This window comes from Penicillium longicatenatum (assembly GCF_028827895.1).
Source record: "Penicillium longicatenatum strain IBT 33135 chromosome Unknown contig_2_segment0_segment0, whole genome shotgun sequence".
NCBI lineage: Eukaryota > Fungi > Ascomycota > Eurotiomycetes > Eurotiales > Aspergillaceae > Penicillium > Penicillium longicatenatum.
The window spans coordinates 7,140,424-7,166,391 of record NW_026643120.1 but is presented as its reverse complement, the minus strand read 5'-3'; the positions used below and the strand labels follow the sequence as shown (position 1 = coordinate 7,166,391).

Below are 25,968 nucleotides of genomic sequence, written 5' to 3'. Positions count from 1 at the left end.
TTTGACCTGATGCAGGTCATGACGCGGCTGATAATAGACATTCCATCAGGTCCCGGTAGGTAGCTGCCTTGTATCAAAAGAAGTTCCTCCACGGCCCCATACTCCATGGGGGTCATATGCCTCTGTAAAAACCAGCGCGTTCATGTTAAATATCCGATGCTAAACCAAATGGGGGCCTAATTTTCAAATCTCGGTGCCTTTGCACTCGATCAATTGAAACAATCTCGTTGACTATGGAAAGAAGAAAAGGAATCGATTCTGTGGCAGTCAGGTACTCTCGTGCCTTCCTGTCGCAGGATGGCAGTCATCCTGTACGCAGAAGATGACCAAAACAGAGGACGCAGCTTGACATCAAATATTGCATAGCACTATCACAAATCATGGTTGTTGGTCCTACGTCTATCTGAGACATCTGCGCTGAAATTCTCTGGAGTTTTGAGAATTTCTTCGGTTCTAGTCTTGATGTGCGCTTTGGCAAACCCGACAGAGTCCCTGTAGAGAAATCCTCCTCGCCCTCAATCAGTCCCAAGACTTTGATATCAGTCACGTGTCCCGCAATGCATATATTCTCCATGAAATCGACCTTAAGAGATATTGGCTCCGAGTAGTTGCTCAAAAATACAGTCTCTTGAAATAAATCACAAAACATACACTGATGCCGAAGAATTTGAAATACCGGCTTCGATCATGCCTAGCAACCTTAGTGGATTCTGATCAGAATCCATTGCTAGGTTTGAGCTGCGGTTGATTTCAATGCCAGTTGCAATCCATTGGGATTGAGGAGGTGGGGGAAACCTTCGGAGCTTCCAAGGTCTCAAGCGGCTAAAATGACTTTCTTCCACAGTCTACTTCTGCATGTACCAATCAAACAAGGCAGGTGGGAAATTTGTGCAATATTTTGGTACGGCTTGTTTGTTTCCACTCGGCAACCAGTTCGCCCCTAGAGAGATGAGGAATCCGCACAGGATTCCCCCGGATCGCGATGACTACTTATACACCTTGGTTGCTCCCCAACCATCAGAGCATATGAGATCTGGTATTTCGATGATAGTCTCTGTTTTTCCAGAGCCAGAGACCTGAATGATCTCATGACCCGAAAGGGCCATTTTGCTATCGGTCTTGCAGGGTTTCCTACCGGTTGTACGTTTTGCCGCGGAAATCTAGGTCCTGGGGGCAGTTGCGTGGGCGTGGCGAGAAATTGTAAATCAGGCGACATTTTGCCTCTTCTAACTGAACACTAACCCACTAGTTATTCCCAACCCTAAACAAGACCCACAGCAGTATCTCATGGAGGCGGGAACGTTCAGTAGACGCTCAGGCCTCGTCTTGGGCCACCAGACCCCTGTACAGTAGACTATACCATGTACTCCGTACATAGTGCTGACCGATTTGCACTCATTTGACATTCGGACACCAAGTGGATAAAAGTGGAACTTGGAGAACTCAATGCCCCATGGAACGCGGCTCGCCTCTTCCCCGTCGCTCGGGCCTCCCGAGGCTTACGACAGCACCAATCGCATGGAGGAACAAAGGCCAACGTGGGGAAGATCGGCGCCTTGGCTGTTTGACATTTCCCCATTGCTTCTAGGCCGTGTTTATTAGCTGTAAGTTGAGATGCGGTTGGGACGAATATTCCAATTCACTTCGTTGGTGAGTAGATTGATATTATGTAAAAGTTTCTGGCCGCTGATCGGCATTCATTATATGTCGACCGGAGTTTGCTTACCCCCTAATGGTACGTAAGCTGAAATCAATGGAAGGGTCCAACACTGGCCGAAGGATCCGCGTCTATTCGCTCTTCTGTTACTTGCCATTGAACCTCCTTGATGATGTGAGCTTGACTGTGCGTGCTTCCTGCATTTTCGGCGAGAGCAATGTCGTCTTGCAGGCGGCTAAGCCCCTGCTTGCGACGACTACGCGAGGTGGTGCCAGAACTGTATTCTCTGACATAACGTTGGCTACTGTTTTCGCCGAGCCACGCGGGTGAGTGGCGACGCAAGAACTGCCGGAGGAATGGTAGACAAGGACAAATAATGATGAGGTTTGCTTCGACGTAGCTACAAGACATCTGTATGAGCTTTCCGGCATTCTCGGATAAGGAATATCAAATCTTACATCCAAAGCTGTGATGGTGCTAACTGGTAAGTCACATCGGTCTGATTGAGATATGTGACGAGTGTGGTGAGTCGCAGAATGCTGGTGATTAATGTGCTGTAAAGATTTAGTTAGACAGGCCGCGACATCAGGAAGCGGCCCGGGCCATGAAACTCACGCGCAACCAACGACGAACAGGATGAGAAGCCCTAACTTTTGTCTTCTCGGCATTTGGAGACCCATCACGAGCGGTATAGGAACCAAAATCAGGGCAATGTCGGTCACGATGTTTGTGGCGGCCGTTGCAATATACAAGCCATTGCGATTAATACAGTAGCCCTCTGTGATAGAAGAGTCCCAGCTTCTTGATATGGGGTTGCATGCGAAGATTAAGGCAAAGACAATGGCGATGCTGTATCCGCCAACAACTGCTGAGATGATGTGGAGCGTCCACACATAGATGACTTGTTTGTTCACGATGCGATGGTATAGGATAATGAGGCCGACTTTGGCGAATGCGAGGGCGGGCACGTAGATCACAGCGGCAGTGAGAATGACCTTCCCAAAATTGATATCATGTATTAGCAGCATTATGGAACGGAGTGGTCGTGTCCAAGGATACCTTTTGGAAGACATCGAACATCTCTGGAGTCACATTCCATAAGTGAATACCAACTCCTCCGTGTAGGTATCCATCTGCAAAGTCGTGTCAAAGATAGATGTAGTTGGTAGAGAGACAGGGATCACATACGCAAACACGCAACTTGTGTTCCAAGCGAGAAAAGCTACTCAAATTCAACAAGGTAAGCAACGCATGTGGTCCTGTCAGGTCGAATTTGCCTACCCAGGCTATAATCATTGACACTATGCCAGAAGCTTAGCAATCCACTCGGTTCATTCCTCACGGGAAAAGGCTTGTATACCATCGTCCCATCCAAACTTCGACAACAGACATGCGCGGGTGTAAATTCGCATAACCAAGAAAATCGTGCTGAGAGAAAGGCCAACGGCCACAATGGCCAAGTCGGTTTTGAATTTCCAAGGATTGGAATAATCGAAATCCGCCGTTACCCCGGCGGGTGGAGGAATTACCCCGACCAATTTTCCCATATCGAACTGTTGGCGATGAAAACGAAGAAGGCAGAACGCGTGGGGAATGCCAAAGTTCTGGAAGATGGTCTTTTAGAGATGACACCCTCAGGCCACTCCTGAACATTGTCGCAATCCCGAAAACAAAGGATTAGCAGAGTTTGAAGCTAAAGCTGGGGTTCATGCTAGTTGGTCCATGGTCCAATGGGGAACCGGGGCCCATGCGCCTCTAGTGCATCCTTCGCCGCCGCATCCTGCAAGGCTGCCTAGAGACGGGATTCACGAGATTTTCCATGTTTCCAAAGGCTTTGCGTGGCAGTATGGAGCTAGACCACAAGAACGAGCATATGGACTCTGCATGTATAGCTCGACATTGCAATCCATTTGGCGCTGGTTGGAAATGAGTGCTTGGAATTAGATTCGGCAATGTCTTCGGATACAGAAAAGTCTTCCACCCTAGATGAGCTACGTGATTGTCCGTACATTCTACACACTAAATCCGAGACCAATTCGGGTCACACATGTGGTTGGGTGAAAATGGTCCCCAACACGCATCGGCAACTTTCATGCAGAATCTTGAAAGACAAGACTGGCACCATGAAATCGCGTTTGACTGCAAAAGGTTGAACTTGCCACATGAATAATGAGAGAGACAACAGGCCCTCAATCATGATTGATTTAAGTTCGTAAGCCGTGGTGGAGTCGCCGAGCCGATCTTCATCTGACTAGAGAAAGTCAAGACAACACTAACGTGAGCCAGAACACTAACGTGAGCCAGTGCACCTCTTGCATTTGCTAGACTCAGAGCATCGTGAGCGCGGGTGAGCTCCGAGTGCTTATTAACCGAGGCACAAGTACCAAAAATCCAATTGTCCCCCTTGCAACCCTGAGCTATGTTGAGAACTGAAACAAATCTCTGAGCCATGTTATCGTCAAACATCAAGCTGGGGTTTTCCCTTGGCCTTGCTGCAATTCTCCCTTCAATTCATGCTTTCCAAGCTTCTGAAGCTTCCGAGGGAGCGACCTGCCGTTGCTTTCCCTCTGATGAATGTTGGCCCTCAATTTCCACTTGGAATGCCTTCAATGAGTCGGTCGATGGGCGTCTTGTGGCTACTGAGCCCCTCGCCACCCCTTGCCATGTACCCTCGTACAATGAAAAGAAATGCAAGGCTTTGAAGGAAGGCTGGCTTTTGCCTGAGGAACAGTAAGCATTTCGAATGCAGATGGAATGATATATTAACGGATGCAAGCTACCAATCCTCCTCGTCTTTCATGGCCCCATTCTTCACAAACGGAACATGCGACCCATATCACCCCATTTCTAAACCATGCACTCTGGGTAACTTCGTCCATTACGCAGTCAATGTGTCGTCGCCTGACCATGTGGCCAAGACAATGAAGTTTGCGACACAGCACAATATCCGCTTTATCATTCGCAACACCGGTCATGAGTACTGTCTATCCAACATCCCAAAACTATCATCCAATAATAACTAACTTTCACTAGCTACAATGGGAAGTCCACCGGTGCGGGTGCTCTTTCAGTCTGGATGCACCACCTCAAGGATATCGACCTCAAGAACTGGAAGGACAAGCATTACACTGGCAAGGCTTTCAAGCTCGGCGCTGGGGTCCAGGGAATTGAAGCCTACGAGGCGGCTCACAAGTATGGACTTCGAATGGTTGGTGGAGAGTGCCCTACTGTCGGTCTTGCAGGTGGATACAGCCAGGGAGGCGGTCACTCTTCCCTTTCTTCTAAGCATGGACTTGGTGCAGATCAGGTCCTTGAGTGGGAGGTTATCGATGGCAATGGCAGGTACCTCGTGGCGAATCGTGACCAAAACACCGATCTTTACTGGGCTTTGGCCGGTGGCGGTGGTGGTACTTACGGTGTCGTTTGGTCCATGACTTCCAAGGCTCATCAGGACAGCAAGGTGTCTGGCCTTAATCTTACATTCACCACTGATGGTATCTCCGACGAGACCTTCTTCAAGGCCGTGGAGCTCTACAACACCTACTTGCCTTCAATTGTCGATGAAGGTGTCATGAGTCTGAACTTTCTTACCAATGCCTCCTTCGCCATCTCTCCTATGACCGGGCCCGGTGTTCCGTTGAAGAAGCTCGAGAGCCTGATTAAGCCCGTTCTCAATGGGTTTGACAAGCTTGGTATCAACTACACGTATCAAGCAGAAGAATTTGGCTATTACCTGGAACAATTCAATGCCCAGACGCCGCTCGTTGAGGTTGGAGTGGCCCAATATGGTAGCTGGCTTCTTCCAAGGTCGATCGTCGAGGACCCTAAGTCCCGACATGAATTGACAAAGTCCGTCCGTACCGTCCTTTCCTATGGCGCTACCTTGACAACCGTGGGTATCAAGGTGACTGAGGACGTCACTGGAGATACTTACAACGCTGTCAACCCTGCATGGCGCAACGCTATTGCCCACACGCTGATGTCCACCGCGTGGGAGTTTAATGAGCCAGAGAAGATGCTCAAGAAGCGAAAATTGATGACGGAAGTGCTGGTTCCTAGTCTGAGCAGGTTGGCCCCTGAATCCGGCGCTTACCTGAATGAGGTATGGCATCTAGATTATGATTAAGCTTGAAGCTTTGAACTTTTGCTTCATCACATGCTGACAGATGCATCTTTAGGCCGACTTCCGGCAGCCCAACTTTAAGACGACGTTCTATGGCAAGAACTACGACAAGTTGCGCTCAATCAAGGCCAAGTACGACCCCCACCACCTCTTCTACGGGCTGACTGCTGTTGGCTCTGATGAGTGGACCGTCTCGGAGAGTGGGCGTATGTGCCGTGCTTAAACATGGATATGGATGAATTGTAAACAGCTACCACGATCATGAGCTCGAATGCTAGCAGAAAATACGGCTGAGGTTACAAGTTAGAAACATTTGTCTGGGGTCATTGTTACAAGGTATTTGGAATTCTATATTCAAGGGTGGTTGCCAATTAAATTGTACGTAGAGTTCAAGCTACCAGGTGCTCCACTGGGCTGATATCGATCGAATTATCTATAGACCTCCTCCAGAAAGTCATAAGAGTTGAAGCATCCAGCGTCGGCTTTCAAGGTTTCAGTGCGCAAAGGACCTGGATGGTAAGAAATGACATAACTTCGCATGAGACACACTAAAGTGCTTTCGATGGTGAAAAAGAATTGATTCACCCATCATTAAATTTCGAGGTTGTTTATACATACATTGATGAAGAAAATATAACAAAGTCGAGCCCTGTTGTTCACCACATTTTGTCCTTGGACTTTTTGGATGATCCAGATAGCGCCAGAGGTGTTCGTAAGAACATCTCCATCAGGATAGCAGCAGCTACACTGACGTTCAAACTGTCGATCCGCGCGGGGTCAGATTTAACACCCAGCTCGGCGCTGTGTCGAGCACCAGGAATGCTGACAGTCGCATCCGCATGTGATTTAATGTGCCCGCTAAGACCGGACCCTTCACTACCCATCATGAGTACACTTGGGGCTTGGGTGGTGAGAAGACGGCTGTTTGAATCACCATCGGCATCAGCGCGGCCAAGATACGTGGCACCCGGACCCGGGGCATCGGCAGCGTAAAACCGCCAACCATTGGCTTGGGACCGTTGAATGAAATCAACTTCATTCTTGACTTGCAGAAGAGCCATATTCTCTGCTGCACCAGCAGATGCTTTAATAGTGATAGGCGATAGAGGTGCGGAGTTGCGACCGGCGAAAATTATCGCATCAATGCCAAGGTAGTAAGCAGATCGAATGATAGCGCCGAGGTTGCCGGTATCGACAACCCCATCCAGAAGTAACGCCACAGGGAAACGCTTGGATTCTTTTCCCTCTGCTGATACAGGTGGTTGGCAAACCAGAATACTGTCGTTTGTGCCATTCACTAAGGATTCCTCCTTAGACTGTGGAGCCAATTCCACGCGGAAGTGACTCTCAGTTGTGGTAGGAACAGGAAGAAGGCCCCGAATGGGTAGTTTGGGCAAGGGAGATGCTTCCAAAATGCACCCGTTGTGAGGTCGACCGGCACTCATCTTGTCCATGATCCGATCCCATCCCGCAAAGGCCAACTTGGTGGTGACGTTCTTCGTCAGAGCCAGCTTGCGAAGGGCTGCCTTTGCTGGGCCAAGTTCTTCCTCGGCCGCTTGATACAGATATAGTTTATAGAGCTTGCGCCGACTGCACCGAAGTGCGGCTTCCACTGCACTGGTACCGTAGATGAACTCAGAGGCTGGAGTGGTGTAGGGAATGGAGTCGGGCACTTTCACATTGTCCTTGACGCGTTCCGGCATGGTCTCTGATATCCATTCGGAACGAGGTCTGATCGAAGATTTCGGGTTCCCCCGTCTAGGTCTTGAGCTCGGCATTTCTTCTTTCCACCTTGACGCTCCACTGGTTTGGTGTTCACGGGGTAAGGCTTGAAAATTGCCACTCCGAATGAATTCGTTCTGATCAAACGTGGCAGACCCAGATCGTTTGTCCTTGAATGAATTTTCCCGTCTGTCTTCCCGGCGTGGGTAATTACGCGGAGCCTGCCGCTCTTCAGTTTCGCTCGAATGAAAAGGCCTGTCTCTGTGAGAATTTTCTCGTCTGTCATCCCGGCGTGGGTAACTGCGCGGAGCCTGCCGCCCATCGGATTCGCTTGACCTGAAACGTCTCTCCCGAAATACCTTGTCTTCTCCGTTATCTCGACGTGCATATCTTCGCGATGCTTGCTTATCGTCGCGTTGCCTATCGCGTTGTTCCCTTGGATGGCGGTCTCCATCATCTGAAAAGCTCGAGGATGATGGCCGAGGGCTAGATCTGCGAATGCCACGGCCAATGGCATAATTGAGCGACGCGTATCGTACTGTTGTCCAAGATTGTTGTTTTGTGGGTAGCACAGCGCTACTAAAAGCCGGTCGTGTAATAAAGCGAAGCATCTTTCTTGCGCCTGCTCTGGTCTGGTATACGTAGCTTGGTCTTGCTCCAGATGTTTTTTTTTTTTAATTTCGTCTTATCGATAAGACCGGGGCTTATAAGGCCCGAGCCCCGGCGTCTGGACCGCTGAGTCAGCAGATCAATATCCAATGCTGCGTGCGGGTCATACCCGATGCACTTTGTGACAAAGAGCTCGCTCCTTGCCCGATGATGGATCTCAACAGTCTGTCACGGCCCGCCATTCTGAGTCAGTGCTCCAGATGCTCCAGCTCATTAGCAGTTCTGGAGAATGAATGGGCGACACTTTCAACCGCTTATGCTATTGCGACGGCATGGCTGAGTGTCAACTTCAACCGTATTTCCGTTTCGCCAGAGAGAAAGCAAATCCCACAAACACCAGATTTTCATCTTTTACGTGGGCGCACTACTCAGGAAGTGACTTGCAAACTCTGTCAACAGAAACTCGGCGCTCTATGCACCCTTGATAATGGGTAAGTAGTGTGTCGCTTCATGACCACTGCGGTTTGTGCTGACTGTATCTTAGCCCCAACATCTTCTGGAAGATGTCTAGGGTTGCATTTAGGGAAGTTGTGACCATGCGAACCGCTGAGCCTATTTTCAAAGACGGTGCTCTTGAAAGATTCCTCCGCCCGAACCCTCCAGAACCTGTTCGACGAGACCGCACCTCCGTCCACGAAGCTGCATTGGTCCCCACTGGCACATCTGGTCTATCCAAGGACCCAGTCCTGCAGCGCCAGATGCAACACCAGGGACGAAGTATAGATCAGATCTCCAGCTCGGTAAATCACTTACAGGATACTATGACAGACTTGAAACATTCGTTTACTTCGCTCCGCATTGAACTTCAGGGGCCAAGTCGTCACATATCAGAAAATGGAAGCCTCAACAGCCAAGAATTTGATATGGTTGCGACTGTACTGAAAGAGTTGAAGTCGAAGTCAGATGAGATCGAAAAGTTAAAGTTGGAGATTGAAGCGTTGAAGCTCAGAAATCGGTTCATTCAGGAGCGTAGGTCAAGTAACCCTGATTACTTGTCCCCGAGGAACGATTCGTTGCCTGAGGTTCAAAGCCCTGGTTTGCTCCAGGCAGGAAGAAAACGTGCTTGGCCTGACGCCTTTTCAAATGGGCGCTCTCGCACGGTCGCAGACTCGTTCGGCGAAGAAGATATGATCGACGATATGTCTATGGAAACCCCACCATCGTATTTGGTCAGCCTTCCCATCAAGGACTCGCATAGAATCACCAATGGTGAGATTCAAGATCAATCGACTTCCGGATTTTCGTACGTCCACGATGGGGATCATGAGCAACACTCAAGGACCGCTATCGACAACCAAGGACCAGCATTTTCACAGCAGAGTCCGACCAAACGACTTAGGGTGACGCAATCGTCTATCGATCTATCCCGCCCACAATATAACTCTGAGAAGAAGCGTCCGGGCCGACCGAGAAAGTCCGTCACCCAAATATCAAACACTTCTCCCGAAGGCTCGGAGGCGGCCGTATCTAGCTCGTCTGTCCAGGTCCCTACGGCTCTTTCAAGTCCACAAAAACAGCCAATCCGTGGTCGTCCTCGGCGCACCACTCGATCACGGTCTATGGGGCCAATAGAACCTAATCATACTGCACCAACCGATCCAGAGGCGCCTATTCAAAAAGCTATGGAGGAAAGTGCCAATGGCGAGTCGGTCGTTTCTAAGGATGGCGTAACGAATAGTGATGGTGGCGGCGCCAGCGTTGAGGACTCTGCAGCTATAGCAGAAGAAAAGCGTAAAGCCAAGGTTGCGGCGCGGGACGCCATGACTCGGATGGCTATGCAGCGCGAAGAACTTATGGAAACTGAAGAGTCTCGGTGATAGATTTTCCTAATGATGGTATGAACAAGTTCCAAGGTCGAAGAAAGGTAAAGCTGTTTCGAGGCAGTATTGTACAATAGAATGATTCCAAGTAGCACATATTATCCCCACACTGGAATCGGCGGTTGATCGCCATAAATAGGCATGTGTATCCATGGATCCAGAATCCAGACCGTTGCCAAGCTGACCAAGCTACTCCGTAGTCCGACAGTCATGGACGCGTATCACCTCCCGGGACAACTTTCAATAGTAACTCTATTCTGAGCTACTAAATATGAGTTTGCTATCATGAAAAAGATGCTTGCCTTGCAAGGCCTGGACCTCGGACCTTGAAAGAGAGAATCATATCATATCAATGGGTATCTCGTATTTGCAAATCTAGTGGGGCGAGCAAAGGAACGTATCCATTAGGTTGCCGTGATGCAATTGTGCCACGGCAATTTCACGGGAATCTTGCAATGCATAGTCACCCAAAATATGGTCCAAGGGCTTTATGCAATGGGGGGTTGATCTGGAGATGTAGCGGCTCAGGCGGTCAGAAACCCGTTATTGTACCCGTGATGATGCGACCCCGGCGGGGAATGTAAACTCACAATCCACTCCAATCCCACTAAACGAAACCTTCATTGAAATCGACCCCAACTTGTTGCACCTGGGATATCGGTGACCATGCCCACGGCCACTACATTTCTGGATAACCCTCTGCTGAAGGTTAGCCGGCCTGTCGCCGCATGTTCGCGTTGTCGCACTGCCAAAATCAAATGCGATGGAAAGCTTCCCGCTTGCTCCGCTTGCGAGAAGGTTGGTAAGGCGAGCACCTGCTCAGGTGCTAGTGATGAATTTGCCAAGGGCAAGGAGCGAAGCTATGTCGCGTCTCTTGAGGGATATTGTGAAAAATTAGAAAAGAAATTGGCTCTGTTACGAGATCGCCAAAATTCCTTATCAGCTGAAGGGAATGGGGTCGCCCGGGAGGTCTCCATCACAGCGACATCGTCCACTGGTCCTCCTGGCCCAGCTCATCGCCGAGAGGTCTCCGATATCGACGATCTAGTTGGTGATTTCGGATTTTTATCGGTGAACGCGACTTCACGCGATTTCCACGGCATTACATCCACGACCAGTTTTGCCAATCTACTCTTATCGGTCACGATTGTCGGATATCCCCCAACACCAACCCCCAACTCACTACCCGCACGCCACGAGGCGACCCCATTGCTGCAACATTACTTTGACAATATCTTTGTTCAGCTACCGTTCTTTGTCGAAACCAGCTTCTGGACATCGGTCGACGCGGTCTATCAATCACAAGGCCGCTTTGCCAAACCATTTGATCACTGGATGCTCCGTATGGTCCTAGCCATTGCATCTGCGTCAGTCTCATACCGGAACAATGACAAAAGCCACCAACGAGCATTGGCGCTTGTGGCAGAAGCATTGACATACGCTGAGCATGTCCTCCGTCCGGGATCCATCAACTGCATCCAGGCAATCCTATTGCTGGCTCAGTATGCTTTGGTGGACCCAGGGCGATTTCGTAGCTGGTTCTTGGTAGGAATGGCAATCAGGGTAGCCGTGGATCTAGGCCTTCATCAAGACCCGCCCGCAGAGGTCTTGTCAAATTCAAGTCCGCTTGACATCCGTCGTCGCGTCTTTCATTGTCTTTACGTCCTGGACAGGTACCAACTTGTGGTCTTTTTGGGGCTGATAATTTTGCTAACAGTGCATTAGAGGAATCAGTACCGCATTTCAAAGGACGTTCTCATTTTCCGACGATTCTGTTAGCGTCGAAATGCCCTCCATTGGCAACAATTCGACCAAGTCTTCGACCAGCGAACAAAACCACATCTTTCTACGAAGCCCAGCACCGGCTTTACATATCGTCAAGATCCGGCAGATCCTATCTGTCGGGTATACAGATATGCATTACAGTTCTCGCGAGCCATCATCACAACCTCTTGTGCAAATTTGGACTCTCTGCTACCGAGCTCAAAAATGGCTTAACGAATGTCCCCAAAATGCCCCCAATCACTTCTCTCTCCTCTACCGCCTCGAACAACTCTATACTATAATTATTCTCTTATCACCTTCTCACCGATACCCCAACCTTTGTGACTATAACACTGCGCTACTCTTTGACCGATCCATGGATTACATCAGCCAAATCCATCAAGTTCTTGACAACCCAAGCTACCTCCCCTTCCTCAACTTCCTCGACATCCAACGCGTGCAGCAAGTAGCGTGTCGTTTCGTGGAGGTCCTCTCTCAAAAATATGACTTCCTTCTCAGCACCACTGTACCAACCCCGCCCACCGTCCCCGCGGGTACTCCTGACCCTCCAATGCTAGTCGAAGGAGACCGAATAAACTGCCGCGCTCGCGCAATTCGCTGTCTCTCATATATCAGAGATTTACTCACGTATTCAGATCGAAAGTGGAATCTTCGAGCCCCACTGGAGAAGTTCGAACGGGACTCTGCGGCTCTGGAAGATTTGCTTATGAATAACTCCAGAGGTTATATGGAAATACCGCATCAGGGCGCCTTCTCTCAATCCCCTACCCACGGAATGCCGCTGGTCGGCACCGATTACCCCGGATATCACTTAGGATGATCTTGGGTGATAAACTCGCATGTGCTCGAATATTGGACGTTAAATTTGGATATATAGACTCAAGGTCTATCTACTTTTGGTCTTGATGGGCTTGGGTATTCTGTGCTGCTGTTAAATTTTTTGTTCGCCACGCAAGGGTATTATATGTCGTTATTACTTTGAATAATCATACTGAATTCAAAATTTTTATTGCCCGGCGTAACCTTTCACCAGATCGCATACTATTTATCTGATGTGAAGTATATCCGATGTGGGGCTTAACCTTGACTTGAACTCGGAGAACGATGATCGGCAAAAATATCGTCAAGACATGACAAGAATGCTCCATATAGTCTGATAGAATCGCCATCCGCTGTTCCACTATGAAGTGTCCATAGCTCTTCGACCTCGGGAGTCGCTAATTGAAGATAACGAGAAATGTCTATCCAATTCCAAGCCAAAAACGACGAACAGCGGGTCCTGACTAAGCCCCTTATCGCGACACGTGGGTTCGCTCCTTGAAGCTTTTCACCCTCGTTTCGAGACTTATCGACCTCTAAAGCCCCAAGCCGAATCTTCCTTCTCTTCAGCGGCTCTATTACACCCCAGGAGATCCTTTTTCTTCGAATGTGGCGACACCCGGCGGCATCTTGCGCATTCGCCTCTTCACTATTCAATATGGCCAACCGACAAATCACAAGGCGCATCGCCATCAGCGCGGCTCTCTCAATATTCTTCGTCTTCTTCCTCTTCATTCGACCCCAAGGCCCACCTAGCCCTGCCGTCCGAGCCCCAGGCCACATCACCCATGAACCCGCACCTGCGCCCGTACCGGGTACCACTATTAAGGAGGACTTGTTGAAAGGGTCGGTGGTGATGCCAAAGCTTGGAAACGAAACAGTAAAGTAAGAAGGGCACCAATCCACATTGCATTTCGAAGCGAGCAGACCATGCTAACTGGTGGGCCTATGCCCATGTCCTTTACAGAGCCGAGCTAGGCCGTGCAACATGGAAGTACTTCCACACTGTTATGGCACGATTCCCCGAACAACCCACCCAAGACGAACAGGACGCTCTACGCACATACATCCATCTATTTGCGCGACTATACCCTTGGTACGATGATAACCCTTCAATTCCCTTTGGACGCGGAGTGGATTGAAGCTTTCCGGTGGACTCGCCACGTCTGTATAATGTAAATGAGGGGCTAATTATATGACAGTGGTGAATGCGCTGAGCATTTCCAGCAACACATAAACAAGTACCCGCCGCAGGTTTCATCCCGCAAGGCAGCGGCAGGGTGGGCTTGTTTTGTTCACAACGAGGTTAATGAGATGCTCGACAAGCCGGAATTCGACTGTAATAACTTGGGCTCGTTCTACGATTGCGGCTGTGCCGATGGGGAGGAAAGCGAGGCTGGTTCTGAGAGTCAGGATGCGCATTCGGATATGACTCGTAGTGATGCGCAGGCTGGTGGCTCAGATCATGACCACCTCGTTGTGGAAATCTCCAAGGAAGCGTGAGTTCCCTCGTGGGTTCCTTAGATGGGTGCGTTAGTATTAGGCACTGACGAGTGAGGTTAGGACAACGCGTGGTTGATCTGCAATAAGCTCCACCCTTCGTACTTATCTTTGATTGAGGCGAAGGATCCTACACGACATCGGCGACTTTGCATGGCGTTCGCATCCAGTGCGCCCTTGTCTTCGCATATGATAGAGCTGGTCTCTTTTTGTACAGTACCCATTTATAGTCAGTCTTCGGTGGTGACCTTATTTATACCCTTTTGCATGATATACAGGGCTTCTTGCATCCCAGAGGTAATCCGAGAGTGTAAATACACATGTATGTTCCGAAAAATTATTAAGTAGATAGTATCCCTCGAGTAGTATCATACACTATGGTACACTCTCAAGCTTCACTTTCCGCTCCCCGAGCATGGGATCAGTTTTGACAGCCGCCTCTGTCTTAATCTCCGGCTCATCAGGAGCGGAAACCGCCTCAACAACCGTCTCAATCTTGATCCTTGGTTCCTCACGCTTAGGATCCGGCCTGGGATGAGCCGCTGATCCCTTGACCTCGCTTTTGCAAAGCTTTGTGCCAGCAAGGTAGCACTCCCCACATCTGCGCTTCACAGGTAGACATACCGTCTGTCCAAGACCAACGAGCAACTTGTTGATCTCATGCCATTTCTCGTGGGGCAGCCACGACTGTAGAGCAATGCGTGTCTCCTCTGGATTCTTGGTCTGATGCCAGCCCCATAGATTTGTAATCCGGTGGACGTGTACGTCCACACCGATACCCAAGTGTTTACCCCATGCGGCGCTCATGCATAGGTACGCCATCTTGGGACCCACACCAGGGAGAGACATCAGCCCCTCTGGGGTGGATGGAATGTCGCCATCGTATTGGTCACGGAGGATCAAAGCAGCAGATTTGATATACTTTGTTTTGTTGTTGTGGAAGCCAATTGTGTGGATCAGTTCGTTGAGTCTTTCGTGTGAGACGGCAAGAATATTTTCCAAATTCAGCGTGCTGTCTGGTTCTTTACACTCTACCATTTGCGTGTCGTCGTCTTCGGCTTTGATTTTCATGTCTCCAGTAGGCTCGGTACTCATGACAGGCTGTCCAAGTTCGGTGTGCAGGCGTTGCATGGCAACGGCGGTCACCGTATCTTTTGTTTGTGATGAAAGCATCAGTGCAATCAGGGTTTGGAAACGGCGGTCCCTAGGCGAGGATGCGCGCCAGTAGAGCTCTGCGCAGCCCATGGTATCGACTGGTGCTGTCGGGTTATCCTCTCGCATCTTCTTTACTGTGTCGTACATCACCTCCCAATTGGACGGCGGCTCCATGACAACAGATCCCTCGGCATTCCGAGTCCGGCGTGCTGGCAGTCGTCGGGCTTTGGATTGTGGGAGCACTTTCTTTTCCTCTGGTTCATCTTTCACGATCGGCTGCTCAGACTTGATGGATGGCGACTCCACGACAGAGCGGGCATTCCGAGTAGTCCGCGCTGATGAATGTCGTGTCGTGGAGCGTGGTGTCGTGCATTGTGCAAAATTTGTCTTCTCCTCGGGCTCATCTTGCACATTCATCTGTCGAGGCAGCCCGTTTGAGACGCGACGGGGGACAGGCAGGGGACTAGTGTTCGCATTGGGCTTCCGGCGTTTCTTAGGCGGAGAAAGGAGGTCTTCGATGTCAGTGGTATTAGCCGATGATAATGAAGATTCATCATCATCCATATCACGTGGAATGCTGGCGATTGTCGGAATCAATTCGGCGTTCATAGTCGAATCGCCATTGAAGGCAGAGTTGCGCAAGGCACTCGCGTTAAGCGATGTTCTGCTTCGTGTCTGGCGCCGCGGAGGAGATGCAAGGGCCTGCAAGACTCTTGAGGTCTCTTTAGAAGCTCTCGAGGTGCGCATTCTGTGGGGTAGAGCGGTATGTCCACTAGAAAGCCATAAGTGGAGGTGGGAACCTCTTGACATGGTGGATTCTGCTCCCAATCACACTGGGGAAAAACCAAAGCATCATCCAGCCAATCAGCGGCCATCCCCTGTTTCTCTACCTCGGTCCCACCCTCGTGGATCTGCTCCAACTCCCCGACTTTGGACCTGTTGCATTCGTCTTCTGTTCTCCATTTATTGGACGCGTATTTTATTTCATGATGGCAGCTCCGTCAGGTCAAACAACCCAGCGCCTTCTGCGCGAGCTTAAAGATTACGCAAAGTCGCCCAATGAAGCTCTCCTCCACCTCGGTCCTGTTGATGAGGAGGACTTGCTCCGCTGGGAGGCGGTCCTCAAGGGCGTGAATGGATCTCCCTATGCAGGTACGTTCGACGTGCTTCTAATTTGTTGGATACGAATCAATGTTCGCCCTGTTGTGCGTTCTGTTTCAAGCTGACCACGATGAACGCTTCCTAGGCGGCCTTTGGCATCTCCGCATCGCCATCCCACATAACTACCCTCTTGCGCCACCCACCATCAACTTCACCACCCGAATTTCCCACCCTAATATCTCCTTCACGACCGGCGAGATCTGTCTGACACTTCTGACTACCGAGCACTGGAGCCCTGTTTACACGCTTTCGTCAACTCTCACCGCCATTCAACAGCTGTTGACGGACCCGCAGCCCGACTCCCCACTAAATGTGGATGTTGCGGCGCTACTCCGAGATGGTGACATCCCTGCCTGGGAGAGTGTGGTCCGCTATTGGACAAGTGAGGAGCGGTGGCAGGGGGCTGGGAGTTTAGCGCACTGAGTGACGCTACAGCTGATTGTTGATGGAGATGAGGTATTCCAAGGAGACTTCTCCGAAGGTGATCAGGTTGAGGACAGGATACAAAACTATCATTTTAATTTCGCGCGCATTCCGGTCGCACGTGTGGCCCATACATACCCCACCGCATATTCCACGGATATATGTACTTTGAGTCTTTTATATATTTGATGATCTATTCCAATAATTATGTTATCAGCCTGTTAAGTCTGTGAGATTACTGGTCAATTGCTCTTGGTTATCCGTGATGGTTTCAAAAACCATCGGGTTCTTGGACTATGGACCGTATTAAAGCAGTCACATTCATCATTACTCTCCCCATTCCTAAAGAGCCATTGCAGTGAAAGCCGCTCTACCGAGCATAACGATGACGTCTTGGGTGAGGTCCGCGGTGGTCAAGGCACCGACACCCTTCTGGGTAAAGTACTTGGTATTAGTCGTTGTTGACCTGGGGATAGAGCTGGTAGTAGACCCAGCAGACGATCCGGCAGGAGTGACGTCCTCGAAAATTGGATTGATGGAAGATGCTACGGAAAGGAGCATGAAAGCCCCAAGGACCAGCTGGAGAAGGTTGATGCACATCATGGCTGGCAATAAGTAAGAGATGGGATTTGGGTAACTCAAAAGATGAGCAAGTGGCAGCGTAGGCCCAGAGATATAATGTTGAAGGTGATGAGAAGAAGAAGAATCATATTCAGAGTCCTCAGGCCTGTGGGGGCGAGTGAATTGGCGATAGAACATCAGTTGGAAGACATAGATATATGTTTTGCCTTGCTTGTTCAAGCTATTGAGCGACCCTTGCAAAATTATGTATGCCTCGTTGATCAAAGACCATGATCATAGATATCAGCACCTGTTGACTGAAGTATAGAAGCCTGGACGTTGATGGTTCCGCGCGGGCGTTACAGAAGGCGGTGAGAGCGCGATCAACAGACCAGATGGACTGCTTCGGCCTGTAGCTGTAACCCCCATTCCATTCGAACATTTGTCTCGATTGTACAAGTCCAGCGGCAAGTTCCAGGGTCTCTCCTGTGGCTATCCTGTGCATCTGGTCGTAAGTCGGTCGACACCACTCCGGGAGTTTACATCCTGCTGGATCTCGCATGGACTAGGGGCAGCGCAAACCGAGCTCCGGCATGAAGTGATGACGATCCCCTCACTAATTTCTCTGCTGCTGGCACTCGCTGTCACACTATGGAGCTCACCTGTTTCAGCCTCATCAGACTACCATGAACAACTCTTCCTCCAGCCTCTGCCTCAGTCCTCCCTCCTAGCTTCGTTCAATTTCCGGGGTAATACCTCACAACAATCATTCGACAACCAGCATTTTCGATACGTGCCAAGAGCGCTTGGCCAGATCCTTCAACACGCGCATACAAAAGAGCTTCACCTACGTTTTACTACAGGACGATGGGATGCAGATAGCTGGGGTTCACGGCCATGGAATGGTAGTAAGGAAGGAGGCACTGGCGTGGAGCTCTGGGCCTGGATTGACGCAGCAGATGATGCGGAGTACGTTGCTTGTACACAAACTTGAGGATATGCATGCTGAATTTTATCCAGAGCATTCGCAAAATGGATCACCTTGACCCAATCCTTATCCGGCCTGTTCTGCGCTTCCTTGAACTTCGTTGACTCGACTCGAACAACACGACCAGTCGTCTCATTTGAGCCCACGGGAAATCACCCTGACGCCAGCTCACTACATCTTCTGCATGGGACATTGCCCGGAGAGGTGGTTTGTACCGAAAACCTCACGCCGTTTTTGAAATTGCTTCCATGCAAGGGCAAAACTGGAATCTCGACTCTTTTCGATGGTCATAAATTATTCGATGCCGCATGGCAAAGCATGTCGGTTGATGTGCAACCAATCTGCTCATCAGATGGTGAATGCACTGTTCAAATTGAACAAACGGTCGACATGGTTCTCGACATTGAACGCTCGAAGCGACCGCGAGGTACGTCATTACCACTTACATCCTGCTTAGGATGCAATTGATTGACCCATCCTAGATAATCCGATTCCACGACCGGTTTCAAACGACCAACTCGTTTGTGATACGTCCAAGCATTACAACGCTGACGACACCTGTTATCCTTTGGAAAAAGTTATTGACAAGGCGTGGAGACTGAATGAGATCTTTGGAAAAACCTTGAATGGTATTTGCCCTCTCGCGGACTCGAGTGAACAATCCGTTTGTCTTCGGGTGCCTCATGAAAAGGGAGTTTTCACAACCCCCGGGGCCTTGGAGTTAAAGAAAGATGACGGTTTCACCCGCTGTTTTTCTTTGCCCTCTACCGAGCCTTTTGACATCTCAATCCCAGAGCAACAAGTCCAGACCGAAGTGCCCCTTCAGGAGCCTGTCCTTCATGCCGAGCGAACGATTGTTGGACATGGGCAGGAGCGTGGCGGCATGCGCATTATTTTCGGCAACCCATCTGACACCAAGGCGGTAGACTTTATTTACTTCGAATCGCTTCCCTGGTTCCTACGTCCCTATATCCACACTTTGCAGGCTACTATTACCGGACGCGGTGGAGTACGTCGGGAGATCCCCGCGTCTGACCTCGTAACTGAGACGTTCTACCGACCCGCTATTGATCGTGAACGTGGAACCCAGCTAGAACTTGCTCTCTCCGTCCCTGCCGCTTCTACCGTCACCCTGACATATGACTTCGAGAAGGCTGTGTTGCGTTACACGGAGTACCCGCCAGATGCCAATCGAGGCTTCAACGTTGCCCCAGCGGTGATTCGAGTATTAGATGGTGCGAACTCCCGGCCAATATACATTCGGACTACCAGTCTTCTTCTTCCGCTGCCGACACCGGATTTCAGTATGCCATACAATGTGATTATCCTCACCAGCACCGTGATTGCGCTTGCGTTTGGCACTGTTTTCAACATCCTGGTGCGGCGGGTTGTTTCCGTGGAAGAAGCGGCTGCTCTCAATGCCCAAACCTTGAAGAGTCGGCTCCTGGGAAAACTGGTTGCCCTGCGAGACCGTTTTGGCAAGAAAGAGATGAAAGTGGAGTAACATCAATCTCGCAAATGTTTGTCTGCATGTTTAGATCAGAAAAATTCAGCTTTTTATGAAAACCATGTTGTCCATATCCTCCCCGTGGCCTTGAATTGACCCTACTACATATTCTCTTCCAACGCGTTGCTTCACACCTACGGCAGGATGATCTTGAAGGGTTCAGGAGCTTTTGATGATGGCTGCTTTATTTCTATAATGTCGGTTACTCCTCTCAATGCTTCTATGATAGTATGGGTGAGTTTGAATAGAGAAACATTGGATTCTGATATCTGCAATTGGATGCCCGAGTCCTTGGGCAACTGTTCATGCGCATAAAGGCATGACTACATTAATTGAATAATACGCCTTACCTACTGTCCACTATTACCCCGCGTCTAGATAAATAAATGCAGATTTCGCGTTCAATGGGTCCACGGTCCACCTCTCCTCAACACCGGCCCGGTACTGCTGGGCACAGTGGGGGAAGTGCATCATAGACAGGACTGCTAACGCTGTAGATTCATGCTAAAACGAGGTTCTTCGGCGGTGACTGGTCCATCGCCCGATGCCCCACCGTGCCAAAAGTGTTATTTCAGGGGCCCACTATTCCCATCGCGCGGAGTTTCTCTTTCGGTCGCACTGGTGGATCATCGACGATCCTTGGATCTGTCCCGGCCCGGCGCAGTGCGGAGTTTCCTGGGGCCCCGGAAAGTAGAAGAACGACCCGCGGAGAGTGCCGTTGACTATCGAATATAATATCTTCAATTTCATTGCTCCTCGCATTTTGTTGACGGAGGTTGTTTAGTACCTTTCGAATATAGCAGAAAATGATTAATGAGCTGCCTACCGACCATGCCGATTTACCAAAGAAGAACAATGAAGATTCCATTTCCGGAGATAATGGTGCGAACCAATATGATATCAGTGCGGAGGAGAAGGGTGTGACTGGAGAAATGAATCAATTGCCTGATTTACAACGCAGACTGAAAAGCCGACATTTATCCATGATCGCAATTGGTACGATCTGTGTGATTACCGTACAGAAATCAATTCTAACGTCAACACAGGTGGGACTATAGGAACTGGACTATTCATCGGCAGCGGAACCGCAATCTCATACGCGGGGCCCGTTGGGGCTCTTCTCGCTTATGTTTTTGTGGGAACAATCGTATACTCAGTCATGACTTCGCTAGGGGAGGTGGCGACCTTCCTGCCCGTATCCGGAGCATTTGCTTCCTACGCGGCACGTCTCGTGGATCCGAGCCTTGGCTTTGCAATGGGGTGGATATACTGGTTTTCTTGGGCATCAACCTTTGCACTTGAGTTAACCGCTACGGGGATGATCATCCAGTACTGGGAGAAGTCAGTCCCCATCGCTGTTTTCATTGCAGTGTTCTGGGTTGTGATCATTGCTTTGAATTTGATGCCCGTCAGTTACTACGGTGAAACCGAGTTCTGGCTATCTAGTATCAAGGTTAGTGAAGACCCTTCTTCATGACACTATCAGCTTGCTAACAATAAGATCTAGGTATTGACAGTGATTGGATTCATGATTTTTGCCATCTGTATGAATGCCGGCGTCGGCAAGGAAGGATATATTGGCTTCCGATACTGGGTACATCCAGGCCCATTCAACGCATATCTACTCACCAATCCCGATCAAGATGCGCTAGCAAAATTCATCGGCTTTTGGGCCGTCCTAATTAAAGCCGGATTCTCATACCAGGGCACAGAGCTGGTTGGTATTGCCGCAGGCGAGACCCAGAACCCACGAAAGACAATCCCATCCGCCATCCGTAAATCCTTCTTCCGAATTATCTTCTTCTTCATCTTGACCATTTTCTTCATCGGGATCGTTGTTCCCTCCTCTGATAGTCGTCTCACTGGCAGTGAAGGAAGTGGTGCCAGTGCTAACAATGCGAACTCAGCACCGTTTGTCATTGCTGCCAAGCGTGCTGGTGTGAATGTTCTACCATCAATCATCAATGCTGTTCTCTTAACAGTGGTACTCTCGGCCGCCAACTCTAATGTTTATAGCGGAAGTCGAATCCTAGTTGGTTTATCATACGAGGGCTTTGCGCCTAAGTGTTTCGCCAAAACCACCAAGTGGGGAGTACCATACATAAGTGTGGGATTTACGGCCCTTTTCGGCCTTCTGGGCTTTTTGAATGTCTCCAATGCCGGGAGTACCGTCTTCAACTGGCTATTGCAAATCGCTGGCTTGGCAGGGTTTATTACCTGGTCATCCCTTATCATTTGCCATCTTGGCTTTATGAGAGCCTTGGAGGCACGTGGGATTTCACGAGACACTTTGCCTTATAAGGCGACTTGGCAACCATACCTGTCTTGGTATGGACTGTTTTTTAATGTCTTGATCATTATCACGCAAGGGTTTACTTCTTTTATCCCAAGTTTCAGCGTGACAGACTTCTTCATCAATTACCTGAGTCTGATCTTGTTTTCTGTGCTGTATATTGGGCACAAATTCATTATGAGGCCGTCATTTGTGCATCCGCTTGAGGCGGATATCGACACGGGTAGATCTGAGTTTGACGGGTGAACTATGATAAGAGCTTCTCAATTACCAAATGGCTACAGAGATTATTCCAGTACTTGACACTTCCCTGTAGAAGCTATAATTTACTCGTTGGGCATGCAGGGTTCGTGCTCTAAGTCATCCTTGCATGCAATGCCACCGCAGCGGAGAATCCCGATAGGCTTTTACAGCGCCACCAAACGAGGTGACCATTGCACTGATTGGTATTGTGTTTCGAAAAGACCTTAGGTAGCTTCAATTCATACTTTGGGTCTTTTTTGCACTGTGTGTGCTTTCTGAAATCCACAGATCCACTCATCTTTCTTGTTCTTATCAATTTTATTCGCTTCGTGGGATGACGCCTTGTCATCACCTAAGCGACGAAAGGCATGATAATTTGCCCCGTTGTAAAGGAAAGCCACCTGCAGGTGACAAGGTATAGATTTTTTCAATTTTTACGCAGGGTGCATGGTAGGGAAACCAAAGGTGGCAAGATGCAACGCAATCTGCTGTTTAGATGGTGTGAACCGGGGCCCACAACATTAGCGCGGAATCATTAGGGCCCCCTTTTTCCAATATCCAGCTCTGGAAAGTTGCCGAGAATTCTCCATTATCTGGCTTTGATATCATTATCCATGATTATATTTTATATTGTCCACGAGTTGGATCACCAGATTGTCAATGCGAAACAAAAGATGTACCTAGCCTATGTATGGAACTCTGCATATCACTGCCGGCACGATGTCGGCTATAATCTCTCCCCTTGCCAAGAGAAACAAGATAAAGAAGATATTTAATCGAACAGTGAGATCTCATGGTTCACTTGATTGGTGTAAGCGCCACTAGGTGGATATCGGGATGAGAGCTTGATATTCGGTCTTTTGGCGCAGAGATATATTTGCCGGTACCCAGTTTATGAACGCTGGATTGCAGGGGTAATGCGCGGAACTCCGCCGGACCAGGACAAAATAGCTTAACCTCATGGTAATGAAATATGCAGGCTCTACTGAGAAGGGAAAGAAGGCTATATACAGCTATCAGCCCATTGTACGGCTCAAACAGGTGGTAGAGCGGGGGAAGGGAAGATAGAGCAGTGGAAGAAACCTGCTATCTGGTGTCTACGGTCCAATCAAGGATATTGCATCCCATAGCCCTGTGGCACAAGCTCGCTTAGATTGCTGTTATTAGCCCTTGAGATTGCATGAGCAACATTCGCCATGCCTTATCTCTATAGCGTGAGGGGTCCACTAGCGCCGTGGACCTTTTTAGCTTCTCACGATATCCCCACCAAACATGCTTGTCCACCACTCAGATAAAGCAGGCTGAGGCGGAGATTGGCTCTAGATTGTCGACGTGGACGCGTAAGTGTCGTCTTCAATATGTGGTCCGTGCATCGTGATGTCTGGCAGTTTCAGGATATAAGGAAATGAGTAGGGCTTGATATCGGAGATTTCACGTTTCGGCTCTTTGACCTTTGCTACAGAGGACTTTAAATTTGGTGCAATGGGTAAATAACACCCCTCGATGGGGAAGACGTTTCAAGTAACTAACTTGTGTGACTAGCAGCACGAGAAATCGGAGAAGACCATATCGTGGAGGGGGCTGGAACGGTAGAAGTCAGCACCGAAAGCTTTGCAGTTACAACCTCTTCCTCTGAGAAGGCCAAGGAGATTCGGGTGGGTGAGGGTGAGGTCATCTTCGATTCTTCAGAAGATGACTACCCAGCTCCCACAGAGGAAGAGAACTCAACGCTCCGGAAAGTGGCAGGATCCATGCCGCTTGTGTCTTTCTCGCTTTGCTTGGTAGAGCTTGCTGAGCGTGCGTCATACTATGGTGCTTATACGGTATTCTCTAATTTTATTGAGTTTCCGCTACCAAAGGGTATGCCTACCACTCGTCTTTATCTTTCCTGACAATGGTTAAACATAAATTCCTAGGTGGTAATGGAGCAGGTGCACCTCCAAGAGGATCACAAGAGACAGCTGGCGCTCTGAATATGGGTCTGCAGGCAAGTGATGCGCTGGTCCTGTTGTTCGTTTTCCTGGCGTACGTCATTCCCATCTTCGGAGGCTGGTGGGCCGATGTATACGTTGGCCGTTACAAGGCCATCATCGTCGGCGTCCTGATCTGCGGTGTTGCCCATATTATCCAGATTATCGGTGCTATCCCATCAGTCCTCCAAGCGGGTGGAAGTCACGCTGCCCCACCATTCATTGTCGGACTATTGATTCTGGCAGTGGGTGCTGGAATCTTCAAGCCCAACATTGCACCAACCATTCTGGATCAAAACCGACACAAGACAGCCTATGTGAAGACTTTGAAATCTGGAGAGAGAGTCATTGTCGACCCGGAAGCAACCGCCACTCGAACAATGCTTCTGTTCTATGGGTTTATCAACGTGGGTGCTTTCTACATGCTTGCCACTACATATGCCGAAAAGTATGTTGGCTACTGGCTCGCATTTCTATTATCAGGAATCATTTACTTCCTACTCCCCATTCTGCTGTTTGCGGTCTACAAGAAGACCCACAAGGAGCCTCCTAATGGAGGCAAAGAAATCACTCAAGCCTTCAAAATTATGATGTCCGCCCTAAAGCACAACAAATTTCAAGTGTGGCGCAAGAATTTCTGGAATGAAGTCAAGCCGACAACCTTGCAGGCCAAGGGTATCACAGTTGAATGGACTGACCGTGCTGTGGATAAGGTTGCCAAGACCATGGGTATGTCTATGCATCACTGAACATATTTTTGTCTCGCACGCTGACTTTACTCGCTTCTTTTAGCTGCGTGTGACATCTTCTGCTTCATGCCCATTTGGATTCTGAATGATGGAGGCATCGGTTCCGTTTCCACAAACCAAGGCGCATCGATGGTCACAAATGGCGCACCCAATGACCTCCTCAGCAACTTTAACGCTATCACCATCATTGTGTTCATCCCCATCCTGACCTACGGAATTTACCCAGCTCTGGACCGTCGCAACATTCGAATCGGCCCAATCACTCGTATAACGTTTGGATTCATCCTTGCAATGATCTCAGGTCTTGCTGGCACCCTGGTGCAATGGAAGGTGTACAGCCTTTCGCCGTGTGGATCGTATGCATCCACCTGCTCGGAAGTTGCAAACATTAGCATCTGGTGGCAGATCCCCAATCTGTCTCTTGGAGCCTTAAGCGAGTGCTTCTGTAATGTCACCGCTTACGAGCTTGCCTATGCCCGATCTCCCAAGAGCATGAAGGGCCTGGTGATGGCGATTTTCCTCTTTACCAACGCTTTGTCAAGTGCCATCGGCGAGATCTTGGTTCCGGTCACTAAAGACCCCTATCTGATCTGGATCTGGGGAGCTCCCACTGTGGCTTTGGGGCTGCAAACTATAATATTCTGGTGGAGATTCAGACACCTTGATAGCGAGCAGTATGTTGCAGACGTTGTGGACGAGTCCTGGATTCCGGAGGAGCAGAACGAGAAGGGCCTTGTCGCTCGTGCGACAGAAACCTAATATGTTCAACTTCCTCTTCAATATAGGAAGGCTTGAAATGATTTACAATTGGAAAATGCTTATT

At 49.4% G+C, this 25,968-nt stretch overlaps 12 protein-coding genes across 12 annotated transcripts; 8 read left to right on the top strand and 4 right to left on the bottom strand.

Annotated features, from left to right (window-relative positions):
• Positions 1–1,750: 1,750 nt before the first annotated feature.
• Positions 1,751–2,685, bottom strand: N7484_005218 (uncharacterized protein; the record flags this gene model as incomplete). Its single annotated transcript, XM_057115638.1, has 3 exons — positions 1,751–2,057; positions 2,116–2,211; positions 2,273–2,685. 3 exons carry the CDS (start codon positions 2,683–2,685, stop codon positions 1,751–1,753), a joined length of 816 nt encoding a protein of 271 aa, XP_056975778.1.
• Positions 2,686–4,106: 1,421 nt separating this feature from the next.
• N7484_005217 (FAD binding domain protein) lies at positions 4,107–6,003 on the top strand (the record flags this gene model as incomplete). The annotated part of the gene is made up of 4 exons (XM_057115637.1): positions 4,107–4,387; positions 4,434–4,634; positions 4,691–5,759; positions 5,836–6,003. The coding sequence occupies 4 exons, from the start codon at positions 4,107–4,109 to the stop codon at positions 6,001–6,003; spliced, it is 1,719 nt and encodes a 572-aa protein (XP_056975777.1).
• Positions 6,004–6,436: 433 nt separating this feature from the next.
• Positions 6,437–7,483, bottom strand: N7484_005216 (RNA methyltransferase, TrmH family; the record flags this gene model as incomplete). The annotated part of the gene is made up of 1 exon (XM_057115636.1): positions 6,437–7,483. One exon carries the CDS (start codon positions 7,481–7,483, stop codon positions 6,437–6,439), a length of 1,047 nt encoding a protein of 348 aa, XP_056975776.1.
• An 835-nt stretch (positions 7,484–8,318) lies between these two features.
• Positions 8,319–9,988, top strand: N7484_005215 (uncharacterized protein; the record flags this gene model as incomplete). The annotated part of the gene is made up of 2 exons (XM_057115635.1): positions 8,319–8,602; positions 8,656–9,988. 2 exons carry the CDS (start codon positions 8,319–8,321, stop codon positions 9,986–9,988), a joined length of 1,617 nt encoding a protein of 538 aa, XP_056975775.1.
• A 669-nt stretch (positions 9,989–10,657) lies between these two features.
• N7484_005214 (Zn(II)2Cys6 transcription factor) lies at positions 10,658–12,596 on the top strand (the record flags this gene model as incomplete). Its single annotated transcript, XM_057115634.1, has 2 exons — positions 10,658–11,664; positions 11,717–12,596. 2 exons carry the CDS (start codon positions 10,658–10,660, stop codon positions 12,594–12,596), a joined length of 1,887 nt encoding a protein of 628 aa, XP_056975774.1.
• Positions 12,597–13,253: 657 nt separating this feature from the next.
• On the top strand, positions 13,254–14,098 carry N7484_005213 (flavin-linked sulfhydryl oxidase ERV2; the record flags this gene model as incomplete). The annotated part of the gene is made up of 3 exons (XM_057115633.1): positions 13,254–13,480; positions 13,563–13,691; positions 13,798–14,098. The coding sequence occupies 3 exons, from the start codon at positions 13,254–13,256 to the stop codon at positions 14,096–14,098; spliced, it is 657 nt and encodes a 218-aa protein (XP_056975773.1).
• A 372-nt stretch (positions 14,099–14,470) lies between these two features.
• N7484_005212 (endonuclease III domain-containing protein) lies at positions 14,471–15,997 on the bottom strand (the record flags this gene model as incomplete). The annotated part of the gene is made up of 1 exon (XM_057115632.1): positions 14,471–15,997. One exon carries the CDS (start codon positions 15,995–15,997, stop codon positions 14,471–14,473), a length of 1,527 nt encoding a protein of 508 aa, XP_056975772.1.
• A 242-nt stretch (positions 15,998–16,239) lies between these two features.
• On the top strand, positions 16,240–16,834 carry pex4 (putative ubiquitin conjugating enzyme (UbcJ); the record flags this gene model as incomplete). Its single annotated transcript, XM_057115631.1, has 2 exons — positions 16,240–16,402; positions 16,497–16,834. The coding sequence occupies 2 exons, from the start codon at positions 16,240–16,242 to the stop codon at positions 16,832–16,834; spliced, it is 501 nt and encodes a 166-aa protein (XP_056975771.1).
• Positions 16,835–17,176: 342 nt separating this feature from the next.
• Positions 17,177–17,434, bottom strand: N7484_005210 (uncharacterized protein; the record flags this gene model as incomplete). Its single annotated transcript, XM_057115630.1, has 1 exon — positions 17,177–17,434. One exon carries the CDS (start codon positions 17,432–17,434, stop codon positions 17,177–17,179), a length of 258 nt encoding a protein of 85 aa, XP_056975770.1.
• A 562-nt stretch (positions 17,435–17,996) lies between these two features.
• gpi16 (GPI-anchored transamidase subunit GPI16) lies at positions 17,997–19,887 on the top strand (the record flags this gene model as incomplete). The annotated part of the gene is made up of 3 exons (XM_057115629.1): positions 17,997–18,364; positions 18,416–18,810; positions 18,866–19,887. The coding sequence occupies 3 exons, from the start codon at positions 17,997–17,999 to the stop codon at positions 19,885–19,887; spliced, it is 1,785 nt and encodes a 594-aa protein (XP_056975769.1).
• Positions 19,888–20,696: 809 nt separating this feature from the next.
• On the top strand, positions 20,697–22,429 carry N7484_005208 (uncharacterized protein; the record flags this gene model as incomplete). Its single annotated transcript, XM_057115628.1, has 3 exons — positions 20,697–20,886; positions 20,937–21,343; positions 21,398–22,429. The coding sequence occupies 3 exons, from the start codon at positions 20,697–20,699 to the stop codon at positions 22,427–22,429; spliced, it is 1,629 nt and encodes a 542-aa protein (XP_056975768.1).
• Positions 22,430–23,908: 1,479 nt separating this feature from the next.
• Positions 23,909–25,904, top strand: N7484_005207 (putative MFS peptide transporter; the record flags this gene model as incomplete). Its single annotated transcript, XM_057115627.1, has 4 exons — positions 23,909–23,912; positions 23,969–24,286; positions 24,343–25,125; positions 25,189–25,904. 4 exons carry the CDS (start codon positions 23,909–23,911, stop codon positions 25,902–25,904), a joined length of 1,821 nt encoding a protein of 606 aa, XP_056975767.1.
• Between the last annotated feature and the right edge of the window lie 64 nt (positions 25,905–25,968).